We start from the raw sequence: 23,540 nt of genomic DNA on the forward strand, positions 1-23,540 counted from the left end.
AAGTAAAAAGGACTTAGAAGTTAGATTCTCTCAAATCTTAAAGCACAAGAATGCGCAACCAATCATAGAATTGAAAGTAACTTTCTAAACAAAAACACTTCGAAAAGAAAATATGGAAAAATTGGAAGTCAGCGGCTAGTCAAAGAAGCGAATAGTGTCAAAATTTCTTGGTTAATCCAAGTCAAAATTGTCCACTAATGCTGGCCTCTCTTATACCCGCAAAATGCACAGCATTCACATATCTCTAATCACATGTTAATACAATTGGAATGATGGCGATGCTTACATGGCATCTCTTTAGCTTTATCCCCTTCTTGAAACTCCAACAAGCAAATCACACATTCACTTTCCTGTTCTATAATTTCAACAATTGGCAGGGGAAGACACCACTCAGCACCCGCTCCGTGGGGTGGGTTTCAATGCCTAACAAAAAGGGGAGAGAGGGAGACCACTGATTTTGTTGGCTCAGCTCTAAAAACTGAGTGACGAGAATTTGTCTTTACTTAAACCTACGAAAGTTCCCCTTAAGCTGATCACTCTGGTCATTCAGATCTTGCGCCTTTATCGAAACCTATGTGGCAGTTAAAAGTCCCTCCTTTTCAATGTATTCGAAATTTCGTGGTAATGGTGAGAATGCACGTATTAAATAAACAAATAACCACATTGAAGAGTCCATTACTATCAATCCATTGTTTGAATTTGATACCTACAAAATCAAATAAGGTGGTTATGGTTGTGGCATGTTATAAGTAACGACATGGTCTATAGTTTCAAATACGTATGAAGAAGACAGGCCCTTTATGTGTGTGTATAAATAGTGTCATGAAGAACCTAGGGTTGATATTCAATAACAATGATTCTGATTTTTATAATTTTGGTATCCCGGTCAGTAGTAAGGGTGTACAAAATCGAAAATCGAGTCAAACAAAAAAAAAACCCGACTAATGGTTTGGTTTGACTTGGTTTGGTATTAGAAAAAAAAAAACAACTATACTTGGGTTGGTTTGGTTTTAACTAACAAAAGTCAACTCGAGACTAAACCAACCCGAAATTATATATGTAATTTTTAAAATTTATTTTATAAATAAAAGAATTTACTTTGATGAAATTTCTAAATATTACTTTATACGTTTTCATAATTTTTATTTTTTAACATATTTTTTCAAGTTTTTTGAGACTTAAAATTTTGAATGGTCCAAAAAATGTTATAGTCCATAGATATTAGTAACTCTAATAAAGCTCAATTCGAAATCAAATCAATACTATATTGCTAACAAAATAAATTAATTCAACACTAAGAATGGCGCTAATGTTGAATATTTGTTCTTTAGTTTTACATTGGTTTAGACATTTAAAATACATAATCTAATTTTAATTTTTCTTTAATATTTAATCATATAACTAATACTTACTATTAGACTTATTTTACTATAATTTAGTACTTTTAAATTACGTTCATTTTCATTATGACTTTGCAATATTTATTTTATATGATGATTTCTTTATTATTTTTTATTGAATATTTTAGTGTCACCACTCATCTCATATTTTGTGTTATTTTCTTAAAAAACACTTTAGATAGTTGTATTTTGGTTGAAATAAAGAAATATTTAGAGCACAAGTTAATTATATGTTTGTATGCATACTTTACCGGAAAAATCCAAAAACCTGGAAAAAAAAATCCAAGGTTTATTAGTTTGGTTTGATTTAAAATTTTAAAAATTCAACACATGGTTTGGTTTGGTATTTGAAAAATTCGAACCAATCCGAGGTTGGAAAACTAGAAAAAAAACCCGAATTTTATTAATTTAATTTGGTTTATATATTTAAAAATTTTACACAAATAATTTGATTTGATATTTGGAAAACTCAAACCAATCGGATCATGTACACCCCTACCGGTCAGCTTGCGTACACGTCTTGAAACCTCATGATTATTAACCTCTTTATTAGCCAACATCGTTCATGAAAGTTTTTTAGCTCACTTGTTTCCACATTAAATTTTCTTTTTGCAACACTAATGTCCTAAACTGCGCAGCACTTCAACTTTATACATACAACAGCTTAATTAATCCTCTTGACTATATTCTCCACTTATAGTATCGTGTTTTTCTTCCTATGTTGTTTTCTTATGTTTTTGCATGTGGGTTTAAGGCCCAAGAAGCTATTTTACTTGGTTAATAGTGTGCTTAATTTGCAGTTAAATTTGTTCAAATTTCTACAAAAAGGTGACTAAGACTAGAATGATGGAGGTAGGCGAGTTGATTGTCTTGTGAAGATTTCATGTAAACTTGAAAAAGAAAACTCTATTAAGAAGCAATAGTGTCAAAATTTGTTGGTTAATACAAGTATAAATTGTCAATTAATTCTGGCCTCTGGCTCCTTCTACAAGGTCGACAGATCAGACGGCATCTTATACCTACAAATTGGACAGGATCCCCGTATCTCTAACCACCTCTTAATACATTTGGAATGATATCGATGCTTACATGGCGTCTCTTTTGCTTTTTCCCCAACTTGAAATTCCACCAAACAAATTGCACATTCACTCATTTGTTCTTCTTGTACGATTTCAACATCTGGCAATTCTTGTGGTGGTGAAGGCCGGCTTTGCCCTATCCTACGTCTCATCAGGAGTAGGATCTGCTCCAAAACTTCTCTGCCTATCCGGACCTGCTCCAAAACTTCTCTGCTTATCAGGTTCGGGCGGTTTTCATGCCGGGTTCTAGATCTCCGCCGCCGCTGCCGCTCTAGGAATGGATCCAAAGGGACTCCTCTCGAATCCATGAAACTTGATGAATCAATTGTCGGGGTCGAAGTTCTTAATTGTCCATAGGCTGGGCCGGCTGGGTATATATACATAGTATTCTCAAACCTAATTTTGGTTGGATTTGGAATACTATACCTTCAATTCACTAACCGGAGTAATTATAAACCAACCTGTAACAGGAAATAAATTTTAAACACACAGAATACATGCACTAAAGCCGAAGTAAGACATTGTGTTGTTTTTATGGTACGTTTTGGGTTCCCATTCAAGGTTGAGTATTCATATTGAAGCCCATTAACTTTGATTGCTCTCTACCAATAATTTATTCATTAATTAAAATTTAATAATATCCATTTTCAACTTATTAACTTTTACATGTTACTATTTAAATAAATAATTTGTATTCATTAAAAATAATTATACTCAATCATAAGAACTAGATAATTAGTGATATATAAGTTAGTTTGTATATGCATAGTTTAATATTTTTACAATTTTGTAATAATTGGTTCCTTTTAGTATAGAAATAAGTTTTCAAAACACTCTCAAACTTGATATGAATTATTAATTTATTCCTCCAATTATTGATAGTCTTGAAAATATACATTTATTTGATTAAGTAATTTAAAAACACTCCTCTTATATCACATGTCATCCTCCCATGTATATGTGAATTTTTTTTTTTGCTAATGTGGGGTACACATAATATATATATTAAAAACAAATATTAAAGAATTAAATGCTAAAGTTTAGTAAAGAAGATCTTTTAAAAAAAATTAATTTTTTTTCTTATTCCACCCCATCCCCTTACCGAGGGTACCCAAAAAAAAGGATTACTTTTAAAATAAAATTAAAAAAATTCTTACCCTATCCACACACATCCCTACCCCCCTCCCCCAAAAAAAAAAGTTTAAAAGATTTTTTTTTGGGGTTGGGTAGGTAGTGAGGTGGGATTGGGGTACTGGATAGGGGTGAGGTGGCGTGCTAAAAAGTTTTAATATTTTTAAAACAAAAAAAAATTCTTCTTTTCTTTTTTAATGGCTTAATTCTTAAAAATTAATTATATAAATATTTTTAAAATGTATCTTTTATTATATATCTATGTGTACGCCAAATCAACATAAAATTCTACATATATGCTTATACAGATGACATGTGGCATACGAAGAGTGTTTTTAAATTCACTTAATTAAGTAAATGCGTGTTTTTAAGGCTGTCAATAATGAAAAAATTGTATGAAATAACAAACTATTAATTCAAATTAAATGTTAGTTTGTTTTAATTGTAATTCGTAGCAAACATCCCATTTTTTTGTCATCTGATTCGGTATACAATTAGTCATTTTCAGTATACAATTAGCCATTTTTACATTTCGGTATAAAATGTGTTTGTGTTTGTATTAAGCGAGAGAAAAGTGTATATACAAATACAAATACATATATTTTCGTTCTATACACTTGTAATTATACAAATACAGATCTTATTATACAAATTACAATATATAAATAAATTTATACAAAACTGAACAATTTGTATAAAATTGGATGTTTCTAGCGAATTATACAAATCAAAAGCTCCATAGCAAACATAAAATTTGCTATGAAGCACAATTATGCAAACTATAACTATAACATACAAATATGATTTTTATATTTGTTATATGTGAAAGTTGCTCGTCAATAATTGGGGGGGGGGGGGGGACTAAATAATAATTCACGTCAAGTTTAACACTGTTTTCAATATCTATTTCTTTAGTTTTTTTATAAAAAAAAATAATCAAACACATCAACTGCTTATTTCTAACATTTTAATCCATGCATCTACTTATTTATTCAATTATTATAAGAGACACGTGTAAAAAACACACATAAATTATCTTCTCTTTTTTTTAGTTTCATACCTCTACTATTGAGAGTGTGAGTTTCATACCTAAACTATCACTTTTTAGTTTGAGAAACACACATCGATGGTGTGTGTAATACACTCTCTCTTTTATTTGAAAAAAACATTGACAAATGACATTCCACATGGATAAACTATTCCACATTGACAAAAATTAAATAATAAACTATTAATATTAATTAAAAATAAAGTATTACTATCCATAAAATTTAAAAAATAAAATTTAAATTATTTTTCTTACCCCACTCCACCACCTCCTCCACGTACCCCCACCCCGCCGACAATCCCCCATCCTTTTTAAAAAAAAGTCTTTTATAAAATCTTCTAAAGAAATTCATACTTCACCCTCCTTCCTCCCAAAAAAACCACCCACTCATCCCTCCCTCCCCCCCCCCCCCCCCAAAAAAAATTGATATTATTTTACTTTTAAAAAAATAAAAATTTTACCCCATCCTATTTAATCCTCCGTTCCTAATTTTATTTTTATTTTCATTTTTTTCATTTTGTGTAGATATGTACGTACATATTTTTTAGAAATTTTTTTCTACCAGTGTATCGAATATAACATAAATAAGTAAAAAATTAAAAGATGTCTTGCGGCGGCAAGTAAAAAATATTTTTGATATATATATATATATATCTAACACAAAATGAGAAAAAAATTTGGAAGCGGAGGTTAGGTGGGGTGGGTAGGATTTTTAAAAAAAAATATAAAATAATATCTAAATTAGTATTTGAGGGGGGGGGAGATGAAGTAAAAAGAATTAAATTCTTTTATAAAAGAAATTTAAACAAAGTAAAAACTTTAAAAAATGACCGGGGGGGGAGGAGGGGGGGGGGTGAGAGGAAGTGATGGAGTGGGGTAGGAAAAATATTTTACATTTTATTTTATAAAGAAATATTATTTTTTTGGATAATAATTTTTCAACTTTTAATTTTAACTAATACTAATAATTTATTTAATTTTTGTCAAGGTTGAATATTTTTTTCATGTGGAGTGTGATATGACAGTTTTTTAAAATAAAAGAGAGAGTGTATTACACATATCATGATGAGAGTGATATAAAAGAGAGCGGTGTGTTTCTCAAACTAAAAAGTGACAGTTTAGGTATGAAACTCACACTCTCAATAGTTTAGATATGAAACTCAAAAAAATGATATAATTTATATGTGTTTTTGAAACTTATCTCATTCTTATAAATCTCTCATTCAAATGATGCGATAAGTCTTTGAGAAAACAGGCATTAACAAATCATAATCATGTAAAATGAAACATATATTTATATAATCCATTTGAGAACGTATCTTGTGCTCATGTGCCCTAAACATAGGCACACTTAATTCTAGTCAAAATCCAAATACGAATCAATCACAGGCATTTGATATCTACAAATTGGACATGACCGAACCATGTATCTTGATATGAGGTCAAAATACATATTTTTAATCATTATTTGTCTCATATTTATTATTTATATTTGTTCTTTTTGAGCCTGAATTTTATAAATTGTGTTAAATAATATATTTTATTTGTAGGATTGAATTGGTGGAAAGATGAAGAAGTTTGAAGCTAAAACAAATTAACAATGAAAGGTTGAAAAAGGAAATCAAGCAAGAAGCTTAATAGATTAAATTTAATATAATAATATATAATATATAAAGTGCAAATATTTCAAATTGCTAATGGCGATTCAGCGAATAAAGTCCTGCCACGTGTCACTCACGACGGAAGCTACAGTGAACTTTTGAGGCCGTTCACGCGGAGAGGAATTCTTACTCCGCTTGGTTTTGGTTTTCCAATTTATTTTGGACTCAATTATTTAATTTAGGGTTTTCAACATCTATAAATAGTCCATAGAAATAATTGTTGGAGGAAAAACCAATATAGAGTTAGGAGGCACTTTTGAAGAGAAAACCGTCAATACTTTTTAGGGTTCTTTTCTTCTTGTTTTTTTTAGACATTAGTACCTAAAGCTCTTATTCTGGGGCTGTAACTACGGATTCAATGTTGATTATTTAAGGTTTTTGAATTAATTCTTGGTTGTCATTACAAGTTACTTCTGTATTCTTGTTTTAGTATTTTATGCTTGCACACCATAAGATAAATACATTGTCTAATCTTAAAATCGAGAGAGGAGGGATTAGATAGATCAGAGAATATAGAGAACTCGGTCCACCCATTAGATTGAGGTGATAAGTGTTCCAGAGTGACGCCTAGACGAACACCTTGCTTGGTTACAAAATAGGATGAAATATAAATGCTCGTCAGTTAGTCTATTTATCCCCGCTCAACGATGTAGTTAGATAGCTAATTGGGGTAGGCGACGAGAGGCGTATAACTCGGATCATATCATCAACCCTATAAACCAGTAACTTGACAACTGAAGAATTTAAGCCAAAAATATGATACATGAAATCCAATACATGCTACAACCCTGGGATTTTCCAACTATTGTAAGTAATTTTATTAATTTGTTCTTGCATTCTTCTCTTTTGGCTCTCTTAAATAAATAATTAGATCAGTATAATTTAGTAAAAATAGTTAATTGACAAGTCATTTGAGTTCGATAATATGGTTCTTTTAAGAGTCACTATATTACTTGCGCGACCGCATACACTTACATGTGCAAGCGGGAGCAACAAGTTTTTACCAGCTACTTGTTAATACAATTGTAATGATGAAGACGCTTACAAGACATCCTCTTAGGTTTGTCCTTAACCTGAAACTCCAACAAACAAATTGCACATTCACTCTCCTCTCGAAGAATTTCAATAATTGGCAGTGCCTCCATTGAAGCCTCTGTTGTAGGTAAAGACCCTCGTTTTCAACGTTTTTAAAATTTATCGATGATGGATTTCTTATAATCATATTAATACAATTCATTGTTTGAATTTAATACCTACTAAATTAAATAAGGTAGATCTAGTGGTAAGCGATGACATGATTTATTGTTGCAAATACTTTTGAAGAAGACATGTCATTTATGTGTGTATCTATTGTAATGAAAAACCTAATTTTGGTTTGGATTTGAAATAAATATATATTCATTAAAGTCATGCACACAAATGAGCAAAGTGGTAAGTAATCAATTGTGAAAGATAGTTTCTATGTTGTGTAATTGTATACCATATGGTTAAATTATAGAAGAAAGATTTATGTATCATATTTCTAGATAAAGAAGTTTGGATCGGTTTATCTAAGAAGCTAAAGAAATTTTGAGAATTTATACAGTAAATTAATTTGTGGGAAAGCATAAGAGAAATTTTACTATTTAGTTGATAATTTATACCATTTATAAATGAAGTTTTTGAAGATTGGTATTTGCACTTCCCTGACATTTCACATATTATTTCTATTCGTATCAATCATGACATCATATAATCATATATCCTTCATCACCAAATAACTATACAAAACATTCACCATATGAAAATATAAAATATTGAATCCATCTAGTTATTATTATTATTATTAAAAAATAAAAGAGCAATTAAAGGACAAACAAGGATATTTGAAGTGTTGAAATATTTTATTTTTTTGGGTTAAAAGGAGTATTAAATTATTAAAATTAACTTCATTTGAAAAATAATTTAACTTTAATTTTTTTATTTTACTATTAATAACATAATTTCATTAGTATTATGTAGTTTTTAGAAGAATATCTTTCTCCCCAAGAGCCACAATAATAGTTCCGCTAAATTGAATGAATATTTTGTTTAAATATATATAAATAATAAACCCAATGAAGCGAAGGATCATGACTCATGATGGTGTCACTTCGAACTACAAATATTAGTATCAGAATATTCCGATAACGGTGCAGATAAATTGTGTCCCAATTCAAAAGAAGCAAAATCAATCGATAACTGGAAATAAAGCTTTGTGTTTCTATCTTTGAATTAGGGTTCTATATTGCGAACCCTAAAATTCCAGTTTGTTCCTAATTCTTGTAGCCATGGACTCTCCCGCTGCAAATCACTTGGATATATTCGATATCTATAGCCGATACTGTGGTATTTTAATCAAGATTCCATTTCTTGTAGTTTTAATTTCGTAATTTTTGTTTCTCTTTATGGATTATCATTAATTTAATGCTACTACTGAATTCCAAACTAGTTGAGTTGTTTATATGAATTGAACCGATTTCTTTCAAGAAATCATGCAAGGTTTCATACTTTTGTTTTTGATCTGGAAGTTCGGTTGTCCCTTTAATTACTTAGGTCTCCATGTTTTTATGTGAAGGCCTTGATGTTCTTGTTTTGCACTTATTTAACTTTTCGTAATTTGTTTGAATTTTTTCGAACACTTTATGTTTATTATACATAAACAAGTCAGGTTTATGTAATTAATTGGTGTTTTTTAACTTATGTTGCTCTGCTTACTGATGGATTTGCTTTGCAGATATCATGTCAGGGGCATATGCTACCAGGAACCTAGTAGATGAATTGCAGAAAGCGAGATTTACAAGAGAGGCATTGAACCAGCTTACGAAATTAGTGGATTCAAGTTTGCATATAAGGCATGTATTTGGTAGGACATGGAACTAGCAGCATCTTTTGGGTCTTCTTTAAAGAGTAGAAATAGATTCACAAAAAAACTGTAGAACTAGGGATTACTGGGGTAAAAGAGTTTGCTAGACTTAAATCCTTTATGTATGTAAGGATTCCAAGAGTCCAAAACTATATCTACGAGAGTTGAACCAAGAGTTTCAATTTCTGCTTTCCCCTTGAAACACCGACATGCAAACTTGCAAATGCTTGACCCATATCAAAGAAAAGTTGGGACTTCTGTATGCATACTACCTTTTAAAAATAAAAAATACTTACGGCGATTGCTCTTTCTGTCTTGCAAAGACAAATGTCTAACAGTAGAGAGAATAACAGTAACTCAAATGGATTTTCTTGAACGGTATCTAACAGATTTTTGGTTGATTTTATTAGTTTTGATACTTAGGTCCTTTCAAAAAGAAATTTTCATGTCACTTCTGCTTTGAGTAGGGATATGTGTTTGATATTACATTGGAAAGACTGATACATTTACCAGGTGTACCAAGTGATTCTCAAGACCAATGCTGATATCCTTGTTCTGCCGTTACATTTTTATCGGTGCTTTCTGTCTAAATTCTTATGTGATCATGTCGCTTACTTGTGTTAGTCTTAGATTACCTTTCATTATGTGGGGGGAAATAGATAGGTCATAGATAGGTCATTAGAGGTTGACAATATTGACAAATTTGTTTTCAACCATGGCAGGGCAACTATCTTTGAAGAAGTGTACAAGCTTAAGTTGCGGTTGAATTTGGAGGTTTGTTGATTAGATGATGTTATGATGACTGGATTTTCTTTAGTTTGAACTATCTTATATTTGTTAATAAATATAGGAGCTTGGGTTGGAGAAGGGGGGATTTCTTTTCCTGCTTTTCTGTTTCTTCTGTGTACGCTTGTGTTTTGGGTGGAGGGGTGAAGATTGTGGGTTCTGTTTCATATTCATATCCACGTCCATCTCTTTTACAGTTGGCCATAAAACATTACAAAGTATTTTAATCATCAAAAAAGGAACTTACATTGTATTTCCTTTTGTAGGCAGACTTCTCTGAGTTCTCGCGTTTCTATGATTTTGTCTTCTTCGTTTTCAGAGAAAATGGACAAAAGAACATCAGTAAGTTGATTACTTGTAGATGATTTTGCAGCAGTGTGCTTATTCTTCATAAAGCATTCGTAGTGCAGTTAGTTCTATTTTCAACTTATTTTGAGTTTAAAATATTTTCAGCTATAAGCAAAGCTGTTACTGGTTGGAAAATAGTTTTAGCTGGTAGGTTTCGGCTACTTGATCACTGGTGCGACTTTGTTGAGGTAAGTGTCAGTGGCCCTAATTGATTTGTTGTCATGTGTTCAAACTTCAAATTGCATTGTTCATCTGTTTGTATGTGTTCGAATTATGGAATTTTAAGACTCAATAAATTCATCGATTACAGAGGAGCCATGTGCTTGCTTGTAACTTTGCTTCGTTAAGGTTATTTGAGTAGACAATTAAGTCTACTTTATCAAGTTTGTCTTAAGGGTCAATGGAATAGAAACAATAAGGTTTTGTCAGCTGATGAATAGACGTCGAAGATCGTGGGATGTCACGTCATTAGCACCCATGTGAGTCATAGGCTTATGGAAGGAAGGAACCGGAGAAGTTTTGATGGGATAGAACACGTCTATGTATATTGAGGAACATCCTCTCATTTGTAGTTTCTTCTTTGATCCATGAAATTCTTGTTTGTATAAAACGTTAGGAGTTATTAGTAGAGAATCCTATTAGTTGTAGATTCTCTGCTAATACATGTACTGCTTGTATACGTGAGATTTTCATAGCAGCAACAATAATTAAGCTTGAGTTCCAAACATGTGAGGATTCATCATGAAATTGTCTAGTTTTTGGTTGGCTGGTTGCCTACTGCAACTCCGCTCCTTTTATCCAACTTTAGGACCGGCAATGTGAGCAAGCTTTACCAGCTGGACTGCTGGAGTTATACATCTGATTTTCCGATTATTAAATAAAATTTGCAAAAGAAAAAAAGGTTTTTCCATCTGGTAGATTTTCTTCTTTGTGTTCTTTGTGATTATGGTTGTTTTAGTTGTCTTGTGTTTTTGGTTTGGGCATTGAGGTTTTCAGTTGTAGTTGGATTGGCAGCCAATGCATTATTTAGGCTTGTATTTGTCAACTTAACTCCATGGTGGTACCTTACTTTACAAAGAATGATGTTCTACTTTGTGGTTGGGTGACTGCAGAATGTTGGTAACTGGCAATTTTTCTATATAGTGATTATTTTTTACTGAAATCTCCAGATAAACCAGCGATACAATATATCTGAGGATACTTGGCAGCAAGTTTTGGCCTTCAGCCGTTCTGTGCATGAAAATCTTGAAGGATATGATCGGGAAGGTATTAAATTTATGCAGTTGCAGCTTTCAATTATCACCATCCAGGACGTGCCAATGTTACCCTTAAATCACCATCCAGGACATGTCATTGTTACCCTTAAATCATACTTAATTAATAGAGACGTATTGTAGTTTGGTTCCTGAATTTGGTATTTTATATTTTTTCTATTTAAGAAGTATCTTCTCTTTTTTTTTCCAATCTTTTCCTAGTTGGTATCATCTATGCATCCTTTACTTCTGTGATGTTCTATTTATGCTATTATCAGAGATTTAAACATAAGTTATTTGCAAGTAGATAGCAGCAAAATGTAGGTTCTTAGTTTTGAAAGAAAGGAAGTTAAAAGTTACTCTATTTCGTGGTAGTCTGATCATCAAAGTTTAATTTGAAAGTTTGATTTGTGTATTAAATTGGTAAGATCATGCAAGCATAGTTAATGATGCAAAAACATCACTTCATTGTTTAACTGAGTCTGAATTTTTGTATGAAGAGTCGTATAGAATTTTATTATTTGCTTGAAATGTGTCAAACTTGTTGAGAAGTCCTAAGAATGAAAGACTATCATATAAAAATAGGGTAGGAAGGAGAAACATTTTTCAGGTCCCAGAAGTAGGAAGGTTAATGTTGTTTTCCGCTGCCACAATTATTTTCTGTTTTGCCTTGTCATTCTTTTCTGTTGAGTAATTAGTCCTTTACGATATATAATATTGGAATGAATTTGCACTTCTTTGGTATTGTGGAAAGATGATTATGTTTAGAATAGCTGCTTCCTTTTTCGCATATTTTGTGTTTCGATCTTACTAACCCCACTCCTTTAATCGTTATGTTTTTTTGTGGTGATGTTCTCTATAGGAGCTTGGCCTGTTTTGATTGATGACTTTGTTGAGCACATGTACAGGTTGGCTACTAACCAATTTTTCTCGTGGAAATTAATTCCAATGTGTTGCTGCTTCTTTCATCTAGATTATATTGGTCCTGTTTAGAAATATTTACTTGGAACAGTAATGGGTTCTCTTCCCTTTTATCTTCACTTTTGGGGCACGAAGAGGTTAGACCATGTCTGGCATGTGTATCTTAGAGATGTAATTACCCCCTATTGCTCATGCTTAGAGAAGATAAGCATGGTATGATATGATTCAGGAGATTGATCTTCATCATTCACTTGTATCATTTAAGATATTCATCTTATTGGATGAATAAGTTCGGGGGACTAACTCAGGTGACTGATGTATAGAACTTTGTGGATTTGGAGTCTGTGTTGGACCGTCATGGTTGGGTAGCTCATGGCTATACAACTTGTGGTTGGTTCCTTCCATGGAATTTCATTACATGGTCTATTTTTCTTTTACATGGAGGATGTGTCTAGATTTAGATTCAGATTCAGACTGCAGCATAAACTAATAGAGAAATCTTGGCCTTGCTTTAGCTATCTTTAGAAAGCCAAACAATTTGCACTGCACTTTTTTAAACTAGATTTGACGAGGCAGATTTGTTATGCAGGATTGGAGGAGTCGATGCTATTTCTAACTCATTTTGTTGTAGCTGTGGTGATTCGGGAGCCCAGCCATTTGAGGATTCTTTCCCTGGTAATTGCGGCTGAAGATACTGTCTTAGATCACAGTGAATTATCTACACTATTATTACTTATCTGTGTTCTTGGTGCAGGATTGAAAAATTTTCCTGGTATGAAGAGGAAAAAATCTTGTGGCAATTTACAAAGAGTAGAAGAATCATCTCATGGACATCCAGACATGGATGTGATTGTCAATTCCAAGAGGAGGAACATTAATTTTGGCAACCAAAATGTTGACTGGACAGAAAACCAATCACATGGTTGCTTGGAAATGGTTAAAGCAAATAGCCCATTAAATCATTCTGCATCTCCATGCGCTGTTGAAGGTTGTTTGTCCAAGGGTTTTGCGGGACTGTTGTCAGGCCCTTCATGTTTGCAGTTTGATAAAGAAAGGAGAACTTCCTATACATAGAAGGTTTTTGATCTTGTTCATTACTGCAAAATATATCAGGGGTAGGAAGCAGGAACCATTATGTAAAAAATTTCGGGGGGTTACATGAAACTGTGTTATGTGTCATTCTTTTTCTTGTTGTTCAACTAGTTTTCCACGTGTTCAAATCTGCTCTCTGGTAACTAATTCTGTGCTTGTTGTCGCAGAACGTCCGGTGATCTGGAAAGAGTGTTAATTGCCATTGGTGATCTCCCAAATTCTATTTCATGCAGATGGATAAGCTTGAAGTGAAGTAGAACTGGGAATATGTAGGTTTGGTATCAACAGAGCACAATCAGAAAGTGGCATCTTTGATTTCCGGAGGGAATATGTATGTAGGTGTGACATGAGGAAGTATTTTTTATTTTTGAAAAAAATCAATTCGAACTGTAATATTGTATCTGCCAGTGGGTAATGAATTACAGTCTCTTTTTCGGTAACAATCTTTCTGATGCTTATTTTAATCCTCTTGGGTGTGTGTACACGTGTCTAGGATTTGTGGAGCAAATCGAGAGGTGCTCTCTGGTAATAAAAAAAAGTATATGATTTAGAAAAATAGTTTGATATATATAAGCTATGTTATAAGACCTATCCCTAACTATTGCTTTCATGATGATTACTGCTAAATATTCTGGAATTTGCAAGTGGAATTGTAAATTTTATTAGTTGATAAATATTCAATTACTAGGGAATTCGAATTGTTTCGGAGGCTAATAAGCTGAGCTAAAGGCGCAAGTGAACATTGTGTAGGAAACCATGATTAGTTAGGTAGGATTTGATAATCTATTCATGTCTAAATAGGATTCACAATACGAAATTATATATGAATAGGTTTACCTGTTTTGATTTAAAATATGTTTTATATTATAATAAGGGAAATGAACTTGATATACTTCTCAACTTTGTCATATAGAGCTGATATGCCCTCATTATGAAAGTGGCTCATATATACCGTTATCGTTATACAAACAACTCATATATACTCCTACCGTTTCAAAATGAGCTCACATATGCCCTTCATTTAACGGAAATGAAAAAAATTAGTTTTAAATTTATATTTTGTACTTTTAATTTTTAAAAAATTCATGTAGGGATATATATGATTCTTCTAGCAAAGTTCAAGTTATATTTTAATCTTTTTCATACATAAAAAAAAATTTTGACTTCTTTAATTATCATTATTTGAGTTACTTATTCTTATTTTATTTTTTTCTTTCATTCTTTGATGTAAAGAAAAAAATTTAAAACTGGTTTTTTTTGTGGCTAATTATAATTTAAAACTATTTTTCGGCTATATTGTAATTTAGTTTTTGCATTTGAAAAAAAAATGGTCATCTATAATAAATTTACAAGAAAATTAGTGAAACACAAATAAATTTGACCATCAAAATAATACATTTAAATTAGTCATTAAAATAAAAAAAATACACATGAGGAGGGTTAAATATACCCATATGAATTATATTATTTTTAAAAAAATATTATTTTTTTCACTTTCGTTAAAGGAAAAGGGTATATATAAGTCATTTGTATAACAATAGGGTATATATGAATCACTTTCATAACGAGGTATATGAGCTCTAAATGTCAAAGTTGAGGGTCAGTTTGCTATAGGTAAAAGTTGCTCGTCATTGGTCAATTTTCTTGGCAGGGGAGTGAGTGTATATTATTGCTGAGGATTTAGGAAAATCAGAAGGTTTATAATCATGCAACGAGGCATCGTCCCTGTAACTCAAACGTCTTGCAATTGACTGAAGAGATGGTTGACTGGAACAGTTTTGCTCTTGAAGTACTTTCAGATGCATTCCTGATCTCCTAATTGTAAGATTTTTGCAATTGGAATTCGAACTGTAATAATTTATCAGCACAGAGGTAATAATGTATCTGTCAGTGGTGTTAGATTACACTTTTTTCGGCAAAAACTAATGACTTTCTGTTGCTTCGTTTAATCCCCAGGTGTGTGTGTGTGTGTGCGTGTATCCATCCGTCTAGACGTGTGATGTTTCTGATGTGTGTATCCAACAGAAATGTGCTCTACGGTTTTAAGTGCTTCGAATGGTAACTGGGAATAAATCGATGTACAAACTCTCATGCATCAGGCTCATTCCAGGAAACAAGTGCAATGTCATGAGCCTAACTTACCAGAGAGAATACATCTTGAAACTAAAATTGAGGTCGCTGATTATTTGACACTAAAACTTTCAACAAATATAGAGTAGAAATAGCAACATGTAGCTACATTTGCTAACAAAATAGAGTATATACATGATTATATGATCAAGTGCGGCAATCATTCCTGACGTGGTAGTAGTATGATAGTTAGCCAACTTGTTGCATGCATCCTCTCGTGTCGATACCAGAAACATATCTCTGAAATCCCATCATTAGAACTTGATACAATGGCCAAAATCCCCAAATATCTACAAGTAATGAACCTCACCACTGATACTTAGCAGCGATGAGAACTTCTTCATAGTTCTGAGCAGCATTATCCCAACTTAAGTCTTGTGTCATACAACGTGTCTGAATCCCCTCCCAACTCTTTTTGTACTCACGATAAGTCAGTAAGCAATTTCCTAATGCGTGGATCAGCTGGCTAGCTTCAGCCTTACTGAAGGTCCACCCCAGTCCTGACTCATTAAAAGGATCAAAGGGCTGCACAGTATCTCTGAGTCCTCCTACTGCATGAACAACAGGAATAGTCCCATATTTCATTGCATAAAGCTGGTTCAGTCCGCAAGGCTCAAATCTAGAAGGCATGAGCAGAATGTCTGCACCAGCAGTTATACGATGAGAAGTCTTCACAGAGAAACCAACCCATCCTCTAATTTTATCATTGTGTTGACACTCAAATTGCCTTAGCATCTGTTCAAGGTCACGCCTCCCCGTCCCCAACATGACCAGTTGTACATCCTGACCCATCATCCAAGGCACTGCCTCAGCAATCAGATCAACACCCTTTTGTGGGTCAAGCCTCCCAATGAAACCGATCAGTGGGACATCATCACGAACTGGTAAACCAAGTTCCTTCTGCAATGCAGCTTTACATTGAGGCTTGCCAGTCTGCAGTGTGTCCAAGGAGTAGTTCACGTAACCATCTGACTGTAAGTGAACATCCAACTCAGGGTTCCACTCTTTTGTATCAATCCCATTCACAATACCCCGTAATTTCCAGTCGTTCTCATTAATTATCTGATGCAATCCCCAACCACCTTGGGAAGTCTTTAGTTCCCATGAATATCCATGACTAACTGTAACTACACGATCTGCTGTCTTTAGACCAGCCGCAAAAATGTTGAAATGCTCACCTCCTACTGGGTCATACAACTTGAAAGGGTCCATATAGTGTGGTGGAAGATCTACATATGAAAAATCCTCCAAAGGACCACGACCCTGCATGAAATGGAACAAATTATAGAGCTGAAAATGATAGAAAGCTGGCTAAGATTGCTATATAACCCTTATTCACGTTACAGAAAGATAAAATAAATGACACAAATCAGAAAATACTAACAAAATCCAGAACTTGGATAGAGATAACTCCAACTACTCTACTGTTTTATATTCCAAATTATTATTTTACACTCTTCACGTTATACTTAAAGTTATAATCTACCAGACATTTCAAAACAATTGCACAGGTCAAAGTAGGTCATGTTTAATTGGACGAACAGAGTATTTCTAGTTCTCTGCTGCTTATATTACATGTGTAAAATCTTGCTCACTCCATAACTGCTCTTTGTAACTTTCATGAAGAAAATTCATTATAAAATGAAAGTTGTATTCAAATGCATATCAAAGGAGGAAAGGAAAATAAAATAAAAAGATGATAACTAGTAGTAGAAGCAAAATGCATCAGTGTCTTAACCTAAGCACGTGAGGAAAAGGTAGAGTTGTACTTTGTTAATATAAGACATCATGTACGACATATATTTTGGTAACTTCTGCGAGATTTTCTTTTGTTCTTTGTCGGATTGATCTCATATTGTTGTAGATCATTACAAATCAAAGCATAATCCAGTATGAAGCTTAAAGGCATCTTCGTCTACCGGCTCACGCCCAGAGATGAGAGAACAACTTTTCAAGGAATTTCACATATCAGGCAATACTCCTAAACAAGTCTAAGGATGGTCTGTGCATGATAAAAAATGCTTTACCTGTAACTAAATTCATTGATAGCCTGATACGGTAACTCCCAGTGGGTACCTAAGCAATTGGAACTTAGTGATGCGGAAGCAGTGTTATTAAAAGCGAAAAGCGCAAAAAAGCTCTAAGGTCCGTGGGGGCTTTAAGCGCAAAGTGCAAATAAAGCGTGGGCTTTAATGAAAAAAGGCGCAAAGGGAGAAAAAAAATAAAATGTGTATGTTTAGTCCAAAACTAATAATTATAAACATGAATGACAAATATATGACCAAAGAAATTGAATTTTTTTAATGATAAAGTGAAATATCAATTGTTTAGTGTCACTTCTTCATAAGAGGCTCATTGACAAGGAAAAATTTGTCTTAGAACTTTGATGACGGCACTGAAGCGCACATTAAGCGAGGCGAAGCGCTCAATGCATTTTGAGCCTCGCTTTAGGGCTTAAGCGCGCTTAAAGCGCGCCTTTGATAACACTGTGCGGAAGTAATAATTATGTCCCAAGAACACCTAGTAGATATATAATATCAAACTAGTCATCGTTATTATTTTATTTTGATAACCGAGAAATCCTCGAGGCCTTCCACAGTTCAAAATTCAGTGGATAATGGGCCCACCCATCGGTTTTCCTATCAAGGTAATCATTTGTTTAAACCTTATGCTTAGTAGTCATAGAAATCATGATATATGACCAACCTCCATTGGAACTTAAAAAATGGCTATACTATTAAACCATTGGAAATAAAAATGCACAGGTGGATTAGAAAACTGCTATAGTTGCTGATGAAACTGACCTGATGAGCGATGTTATGAATCACCAGGACAGATCTTGTATAGTTCATAATTCCATTGTCACGATAATAAGCTTTCAGATATACTGGCAATAAAGCAGTATGCCAATCATTAGCAATGAACACTAAATTTCCATCTCCATAGCAGACCCCACCACATGGAACATGCCAAGGAACCTGAAATTGCAAATCAGCAAAATGTATTTTGAAATCAAAGCAATAGTAGTGGGCCAAATGTTATGACAGGGTGTGCAGGTGTGAAGTAAACATGGATAATCATGCCCAAATAGAATGGCTAGGTTTATTTTGCAGTGTTGGTTACAAAGATTGATTAAAGGTTTGCAGTGTCTTTTTTCTGGCCATTGTGGCGTATCGTAGACAAATAGTGTAGGGAGCAATTGGTCAATAATTAGTGCAAGGTTCCTTAAACATCAGAAGTCATACCTCAATCGTTGCTTTGCAAAATAAAACCATGCGTTTTAAAATATCCTGCAACAGGAAGAGAAATAAAGAAGTTAAAAACAGCCAGATAGGTACAGCCAAAACTATTTATGAGAAGGGGATAAACAATCAAATAAAGCTTCAAGACTGATACATCAATGAATGATGTACAATGCAAAGACGGTAGCTCAAAGTCAATACCAGTGCTCACCAAAGGGATCGTTATCACAATCTCCCTGTTTGTACAGAACATCATTTTAAACCTCTCTCTTAAACTCCCCAACCCAGAAAGAGAAAGGAAAAGTGAAGACACAATCATCTAAGACATTCCAATCCCACAAGGCCCAGATTTTGGTGACAAGGGAAAACATTATGTCAGGCAATTATACAGAGGACTCATTAATAGATTTCAATGTAAATCAAGGAGTCTGAAATTCCAGGATTAAAATGAAACTAAAAATTCAGAAGAACAGTGAGCGCGGGGATTTACCACACGGTTCCCTCCGTAAATGTTGTTCCCAATGTGTCTAAACATATGACTGTCAATGAAAACAAAATCCACACCATCAATAAAAGCGTGGAAGTAAGTCACTTCCACATCCTGCACAGTTCAAAACTTAAATGCTTAGATATGGATAGTCTTGTGGCCATGAAATCACAAGCATAAATTAAAAACTGCATCTTATTAATGCAGTCAAGCATACCTGACCATCAACTTTATAAATTTTTCTTACACCAGAATCTTGAGGTTCAGGATAGTTGTCATAACGAGGTGCCACAACCTAAGTTTCAGGGAAATGGGGGGAGAAAAAGGAAACTCCATCGTCAGATAACTTTACATCCCATGTGTTTGGAATGGGAAGGCAAAATCTAAGTACTAAGCAATCTATAGAGTTGCCTGTTTGATGTGTCAAAAAGAAACAAATATTGTCACAAAATTTTTATTATATGATATGATCTATCAAGAGGTTCATATGGTGTCGATAATCTGGTTAGAGAGCATATGTTTCGGAAAGCTTGTGAATTTATATCACAGACTAACTAGTCCAATGGTTAGAAAGACGATGGATAGAGAATATAACACCTCGTGCAGAACATTCTGAGACTTCATAGACAATTTCTCTCTGTGCTACATTCTACTTGATACATCATTCTTATGAACCCAGCAATTCACAAGGTGAAGGATTAAACTAGTTACCATAACTCTGTGGCCACGTCGAGCCAAAGCTTTGGGTAATGCTCCAGCAACATCTCCAAGCCCGCCTAAAAAACTCTTCACAAGTAAAAGATATGCTTGCACTGATATGTATCGAGAGACATAAACACAATAGAATTCATGCAACATCGAAGTGCGAAAAATGTGTACGAGTCATGATTATATATACGTGCACAGAGCTCATTAGTTTTTAAATGAAGATAACAGAAAAGTTAACAAACAAAATCAAAGTTTGAGAAACCAACAAATCCACCACCCATCCTCAACTATTCAGAAAGCAACAATACTACAGTAGTGAAGAAAGGCAGAATAAATATAGATCTTTTTTCTTTTGACAATCACCTATTCATTTCACTTTGGACGATCAGTGATGGTTTTTCATTTTTCTTAAATGCCTTTTATCACATTATTAAGAAAATGTCACATAATACTTTTGATAGGTATGATAATAATAGATCCTTTTTCTTTTGACGTTCACCTTCTCATTTCACTTTGGACGATCAGTGATGGTTTTTCATTTTTCTTAAATGCCTTTTATCACATTACTAAGAAAATGTCACATAATACTTTTGATAGGTATGATAATATGTTAATCCTTCTACTAATTAGTTATCTTGTTTATCTAGAGATGATGGAATACTGAAAACTTCATGAACACTATAAGTAGGTGAAAAGAAACAACAAGCACCTCATTTTCAATATCTTAATGCTGGTCCTACTCTTTTGCAGTTCCTACGAATTTGAAGTATCATCAACTATATTAGGATACAAACTGTCATAGAAAACTCAACTGTGGATAATGCACCAACTTACGCACTTGTCCCTGGACAGAAGATACATATCTAGTGTAAAATATACCTGTTTTAGACCATGGAGCGCATTCTGAAGCCACCAAAATAATGTTCATAACATTTGTTCCTGCCAATGGAGGGGGTTTCTCATCTATATTCACAGGATCTTCAGTCTCTTCGTTTGCCTCAGCACTTGATCCTTCAAGATTTTCATTCCTCTGTTCCACATGGGATGCTGAGGATTCTTTACGTAATGAAGGCATATAAGACTGGATCTTCTTTCCAGGAACATCGACTAAACTTTTGTGTGAATTCACATCCAAAAGTGTCTCTTGACTGGACTTCGGAGTTTCTGGAGGGACATTCAACGTTCTTTTGGAACTTACAGTAGAGGAAATCTGGCTACTGGCTGTGATAGATGATCTTGACAGTGGGGGTGCCCTTTCATCGGCCAGGTCCCTTTTGATTTTTCTTTTACTTTCAATAAAATCTTGGCTTATAGCAGGCGGTGTATTTTTATCGACATCAGTAATTGGAGTAGCAGCAGTACTAGGTACAGTAACATTATAATCTTTATCCACGTCAGGGATATCAACATCTGATAAGCTACCACTCCCACCATCATAAGTACCTTTGGCATTGGCAAGACTGCTTTTTATTGAAGAGACTACTTTTCTTCTTTCTGCAATCTGATATGCAAAGAATTCAAGGATGAAGACACTTCAAGAATGTAAATAGTGTTTCTAAACCCACTATAATAAATTGCAAACCAAAACATATGCAATGCTCAGGAAGACAATTAAACCAACAAAAAACCATATGAACTACAGTAACAAATTATCCTACAGGCGAACTTCTCCTCTTCTAAATCAGAACACGGTTACAATCTTTATCCACAACATACTGAAACAAATTCTCAGACAACAGTCATATCATACAGATTTCTAAGTTATTTAAACATAGAATTATTTTCAAAATTGACATTCTTGAAAATAAATCTCTGTAAACAAGAGGTGATTGTTTCATTTACAGATATTAGAACATGTGTAATATCTTAAATCAGAAGTTTTCTATTCATTATTAGCATATACGATGATAACTATATCGCTTCTATCCGCATTTGAGGAAAAACAGTCAAAAGACCCTAAAACAAGCAATGTTATCAAAGGCGCGCTTTAAGCGCACTTAAGCCCTGAAGTGAGGCTCAAAACATGTTGAGCGCTTCGCTCCGCTTTCTGCGCGATTCAGCGTCGTCATCAAGATTCTAAGACAAACTTTTCCTTGCCAACGAGCCTCTTATGAAGAAGTGACACTAAACAATTGATATTTCACTTTATCATAAAAAAAATTCAATTTCTTTGGACATATATTTGTCATTCATGTTTATAATTATTAGTCTTGGACTAAACATATATGTTTGTATTTTTTTCTCCACCTTTTTTCATTAAAGCCCACGCTTTATTTACGCTTTGCGCTTAAAACCCCATGGACCTTAGAGCTTTTTTGCGCTTTTCACCTTTGATAACACTGAAAACAAGTACATCTTTTACTTCTTTATCTTTCTGACTAGGAAAAAGAAATATTTCTTTTCACTTTATGATTGAGTACAAAAAGGATTACCTGTTGAAGTAGGTCCTGTTGCATGGCTAAAACCTTTTTGCTCTTTTCAATTGTAACCTGTAAGGCATCATTCGATTCATCAGCACTTGCAGCTTCCCCAGAATTTTCACCTGTTGCTTTAACGCGCTTGATCCTCCACATTTGCTCTCTACTGGAGCCATGAATTAGAGATAATTTTTTGGGCCTAAGTGCGAAAAGGGGTAAGTTGGGGTGGAACTGATTTCCACTATGAAGAAGAATGGAATTCTCCATTACAGTAGAAATCACAAAAGATGAAGTTCACAGGGATAATAGGAATCCAAGATTTCAAGAAACAGAGTGACCTAGTGGAAATAGAAGCCGACCCAATAGAGATAATTGACAAGTAAATAAAACCCAATTGAGATAGAGACTAGTACAGAGAATTAGGGATTGTGAAGCAATATTGAAAGAGAAACTAACGACAATGGAGGTCAATGTCAAAAACGTTTGGTGAAAAATGGGTCCCCGAAGAGAGGAAAATCATGGAAGCAAGCTCAGCCTCTGAGTAGAAACCAGAAACTTTGAGTTTTTGGACGATGGAATTTAAGCTAGGGCCCTCTTATGATCTCTATTTAATTGTAATTGTATTGGGAATATCACGTGTAAATTATGGCTTTGTCACTCGCCAACCCACTTGCTACTCACTACATCCTAATGTATCGCTCAGGGGCGGCTCAACGAAATTAGGGGCCTAAAGCGAAATTTCAATTCGTGGTCTAAAATATAAATACACTTCATATACGTATTTATTCATAATTTTTTTATACTATTTAGATGAAAATTATTAGTAATTAATATTATTTTTTCAGTTACTAGTTTTAGGTAAGATTTTATGAACTCAACATTGAAAAACATCTTTTAAGTGAGGCAATTATTATATGTATTGTTAACATAATGCTACAAGTAATAAGTTGATA

The 23,540-nt window shown here is 33.6% G+C and overlaps 2 protein-coding genes across 2 annotated transcripts; one reads left to right on the top strand and one right to left on the bottom strand.

The window, feature by feature from the left end:
* The first annotated feature begins 8,469 nt into the window (after positions 1 to 8,469).
* LOC125811199 (defective in cullin neddylation protein AAR3) lies at positions 8,470 to 13,665 on the top strand. Its single transcript, XM_049490726.1, has 9 exons — positions 8,470 to 8,686; positions 9,075 to 9,192; positions 9,926 to 9,977; positions 10,256 to 10,331; positions 10,443 to 10,525; positions 11,507 to 11,603; positions 12,453 to 12,498; positions 13,101 to 13,186; positions 13,266 to 13,665. Exons 1-9 carry the CDS (start codon positions 8,629 to 8,631, stop codon positions 13,583 to 13,585), a joined length of 936 nt encoding a protein of 311 aa, XP_049346683.1. The 5' UTR covers positions 8,470 to 8,628; the 3' UTR covers positions 13,586 to 13,665.
* Positions 13,666 to 15,780: 2,115 nt separating this feature from the next.
* LOC125811160 (granule-bound starch synthase 2, chloroplastic/amyloplastic) lies at positions 15,781 to 23,142 on the bottom strand. Its single transcript, XM_049490680.1, has 8 exons — positions 22,603 to 23,142; positions 21,050 to 21,671; positions 20,174 to 20,238; positions 19,680 to 19,757; positions 19,466 to 19,576; positions 18,979 to 19,023; positions 18,538 to 18,711; positions 15,781 to 16,996 (listed from the first exon to the last, which is right to left on the bottom strand). Exons 1-8 carry the CDS (start codon positions 22,852 to 22,854, stop codon positions 16,040 to 16,042), a joined length of 2,304 nt encoding a protein of 767 aa, XP_049346637.1. The 5' UTR covers positions 22,855 to 23,142; the 3' UTR covers positions 15,781 to 16,039.
* Between the last annotated feature and the right edge of the window lie 398 nt (positions 23,143 to 23,540).

Source organism: Solanum verrucosum, unplaced genomic scaffold (genome assembly GCF_900185275.1).
Source record: "Solanum verrucosum unplaced genomic scaffold, falcon-dt-bn FXZP01000032.1, whole genome shotgun sequence".
NCBI lineage: Eukaryota > Viridiplantae > Streptophyta > Magnoliopsida > Solanales > Solanaceae > Solanum > Solanum verrucosum.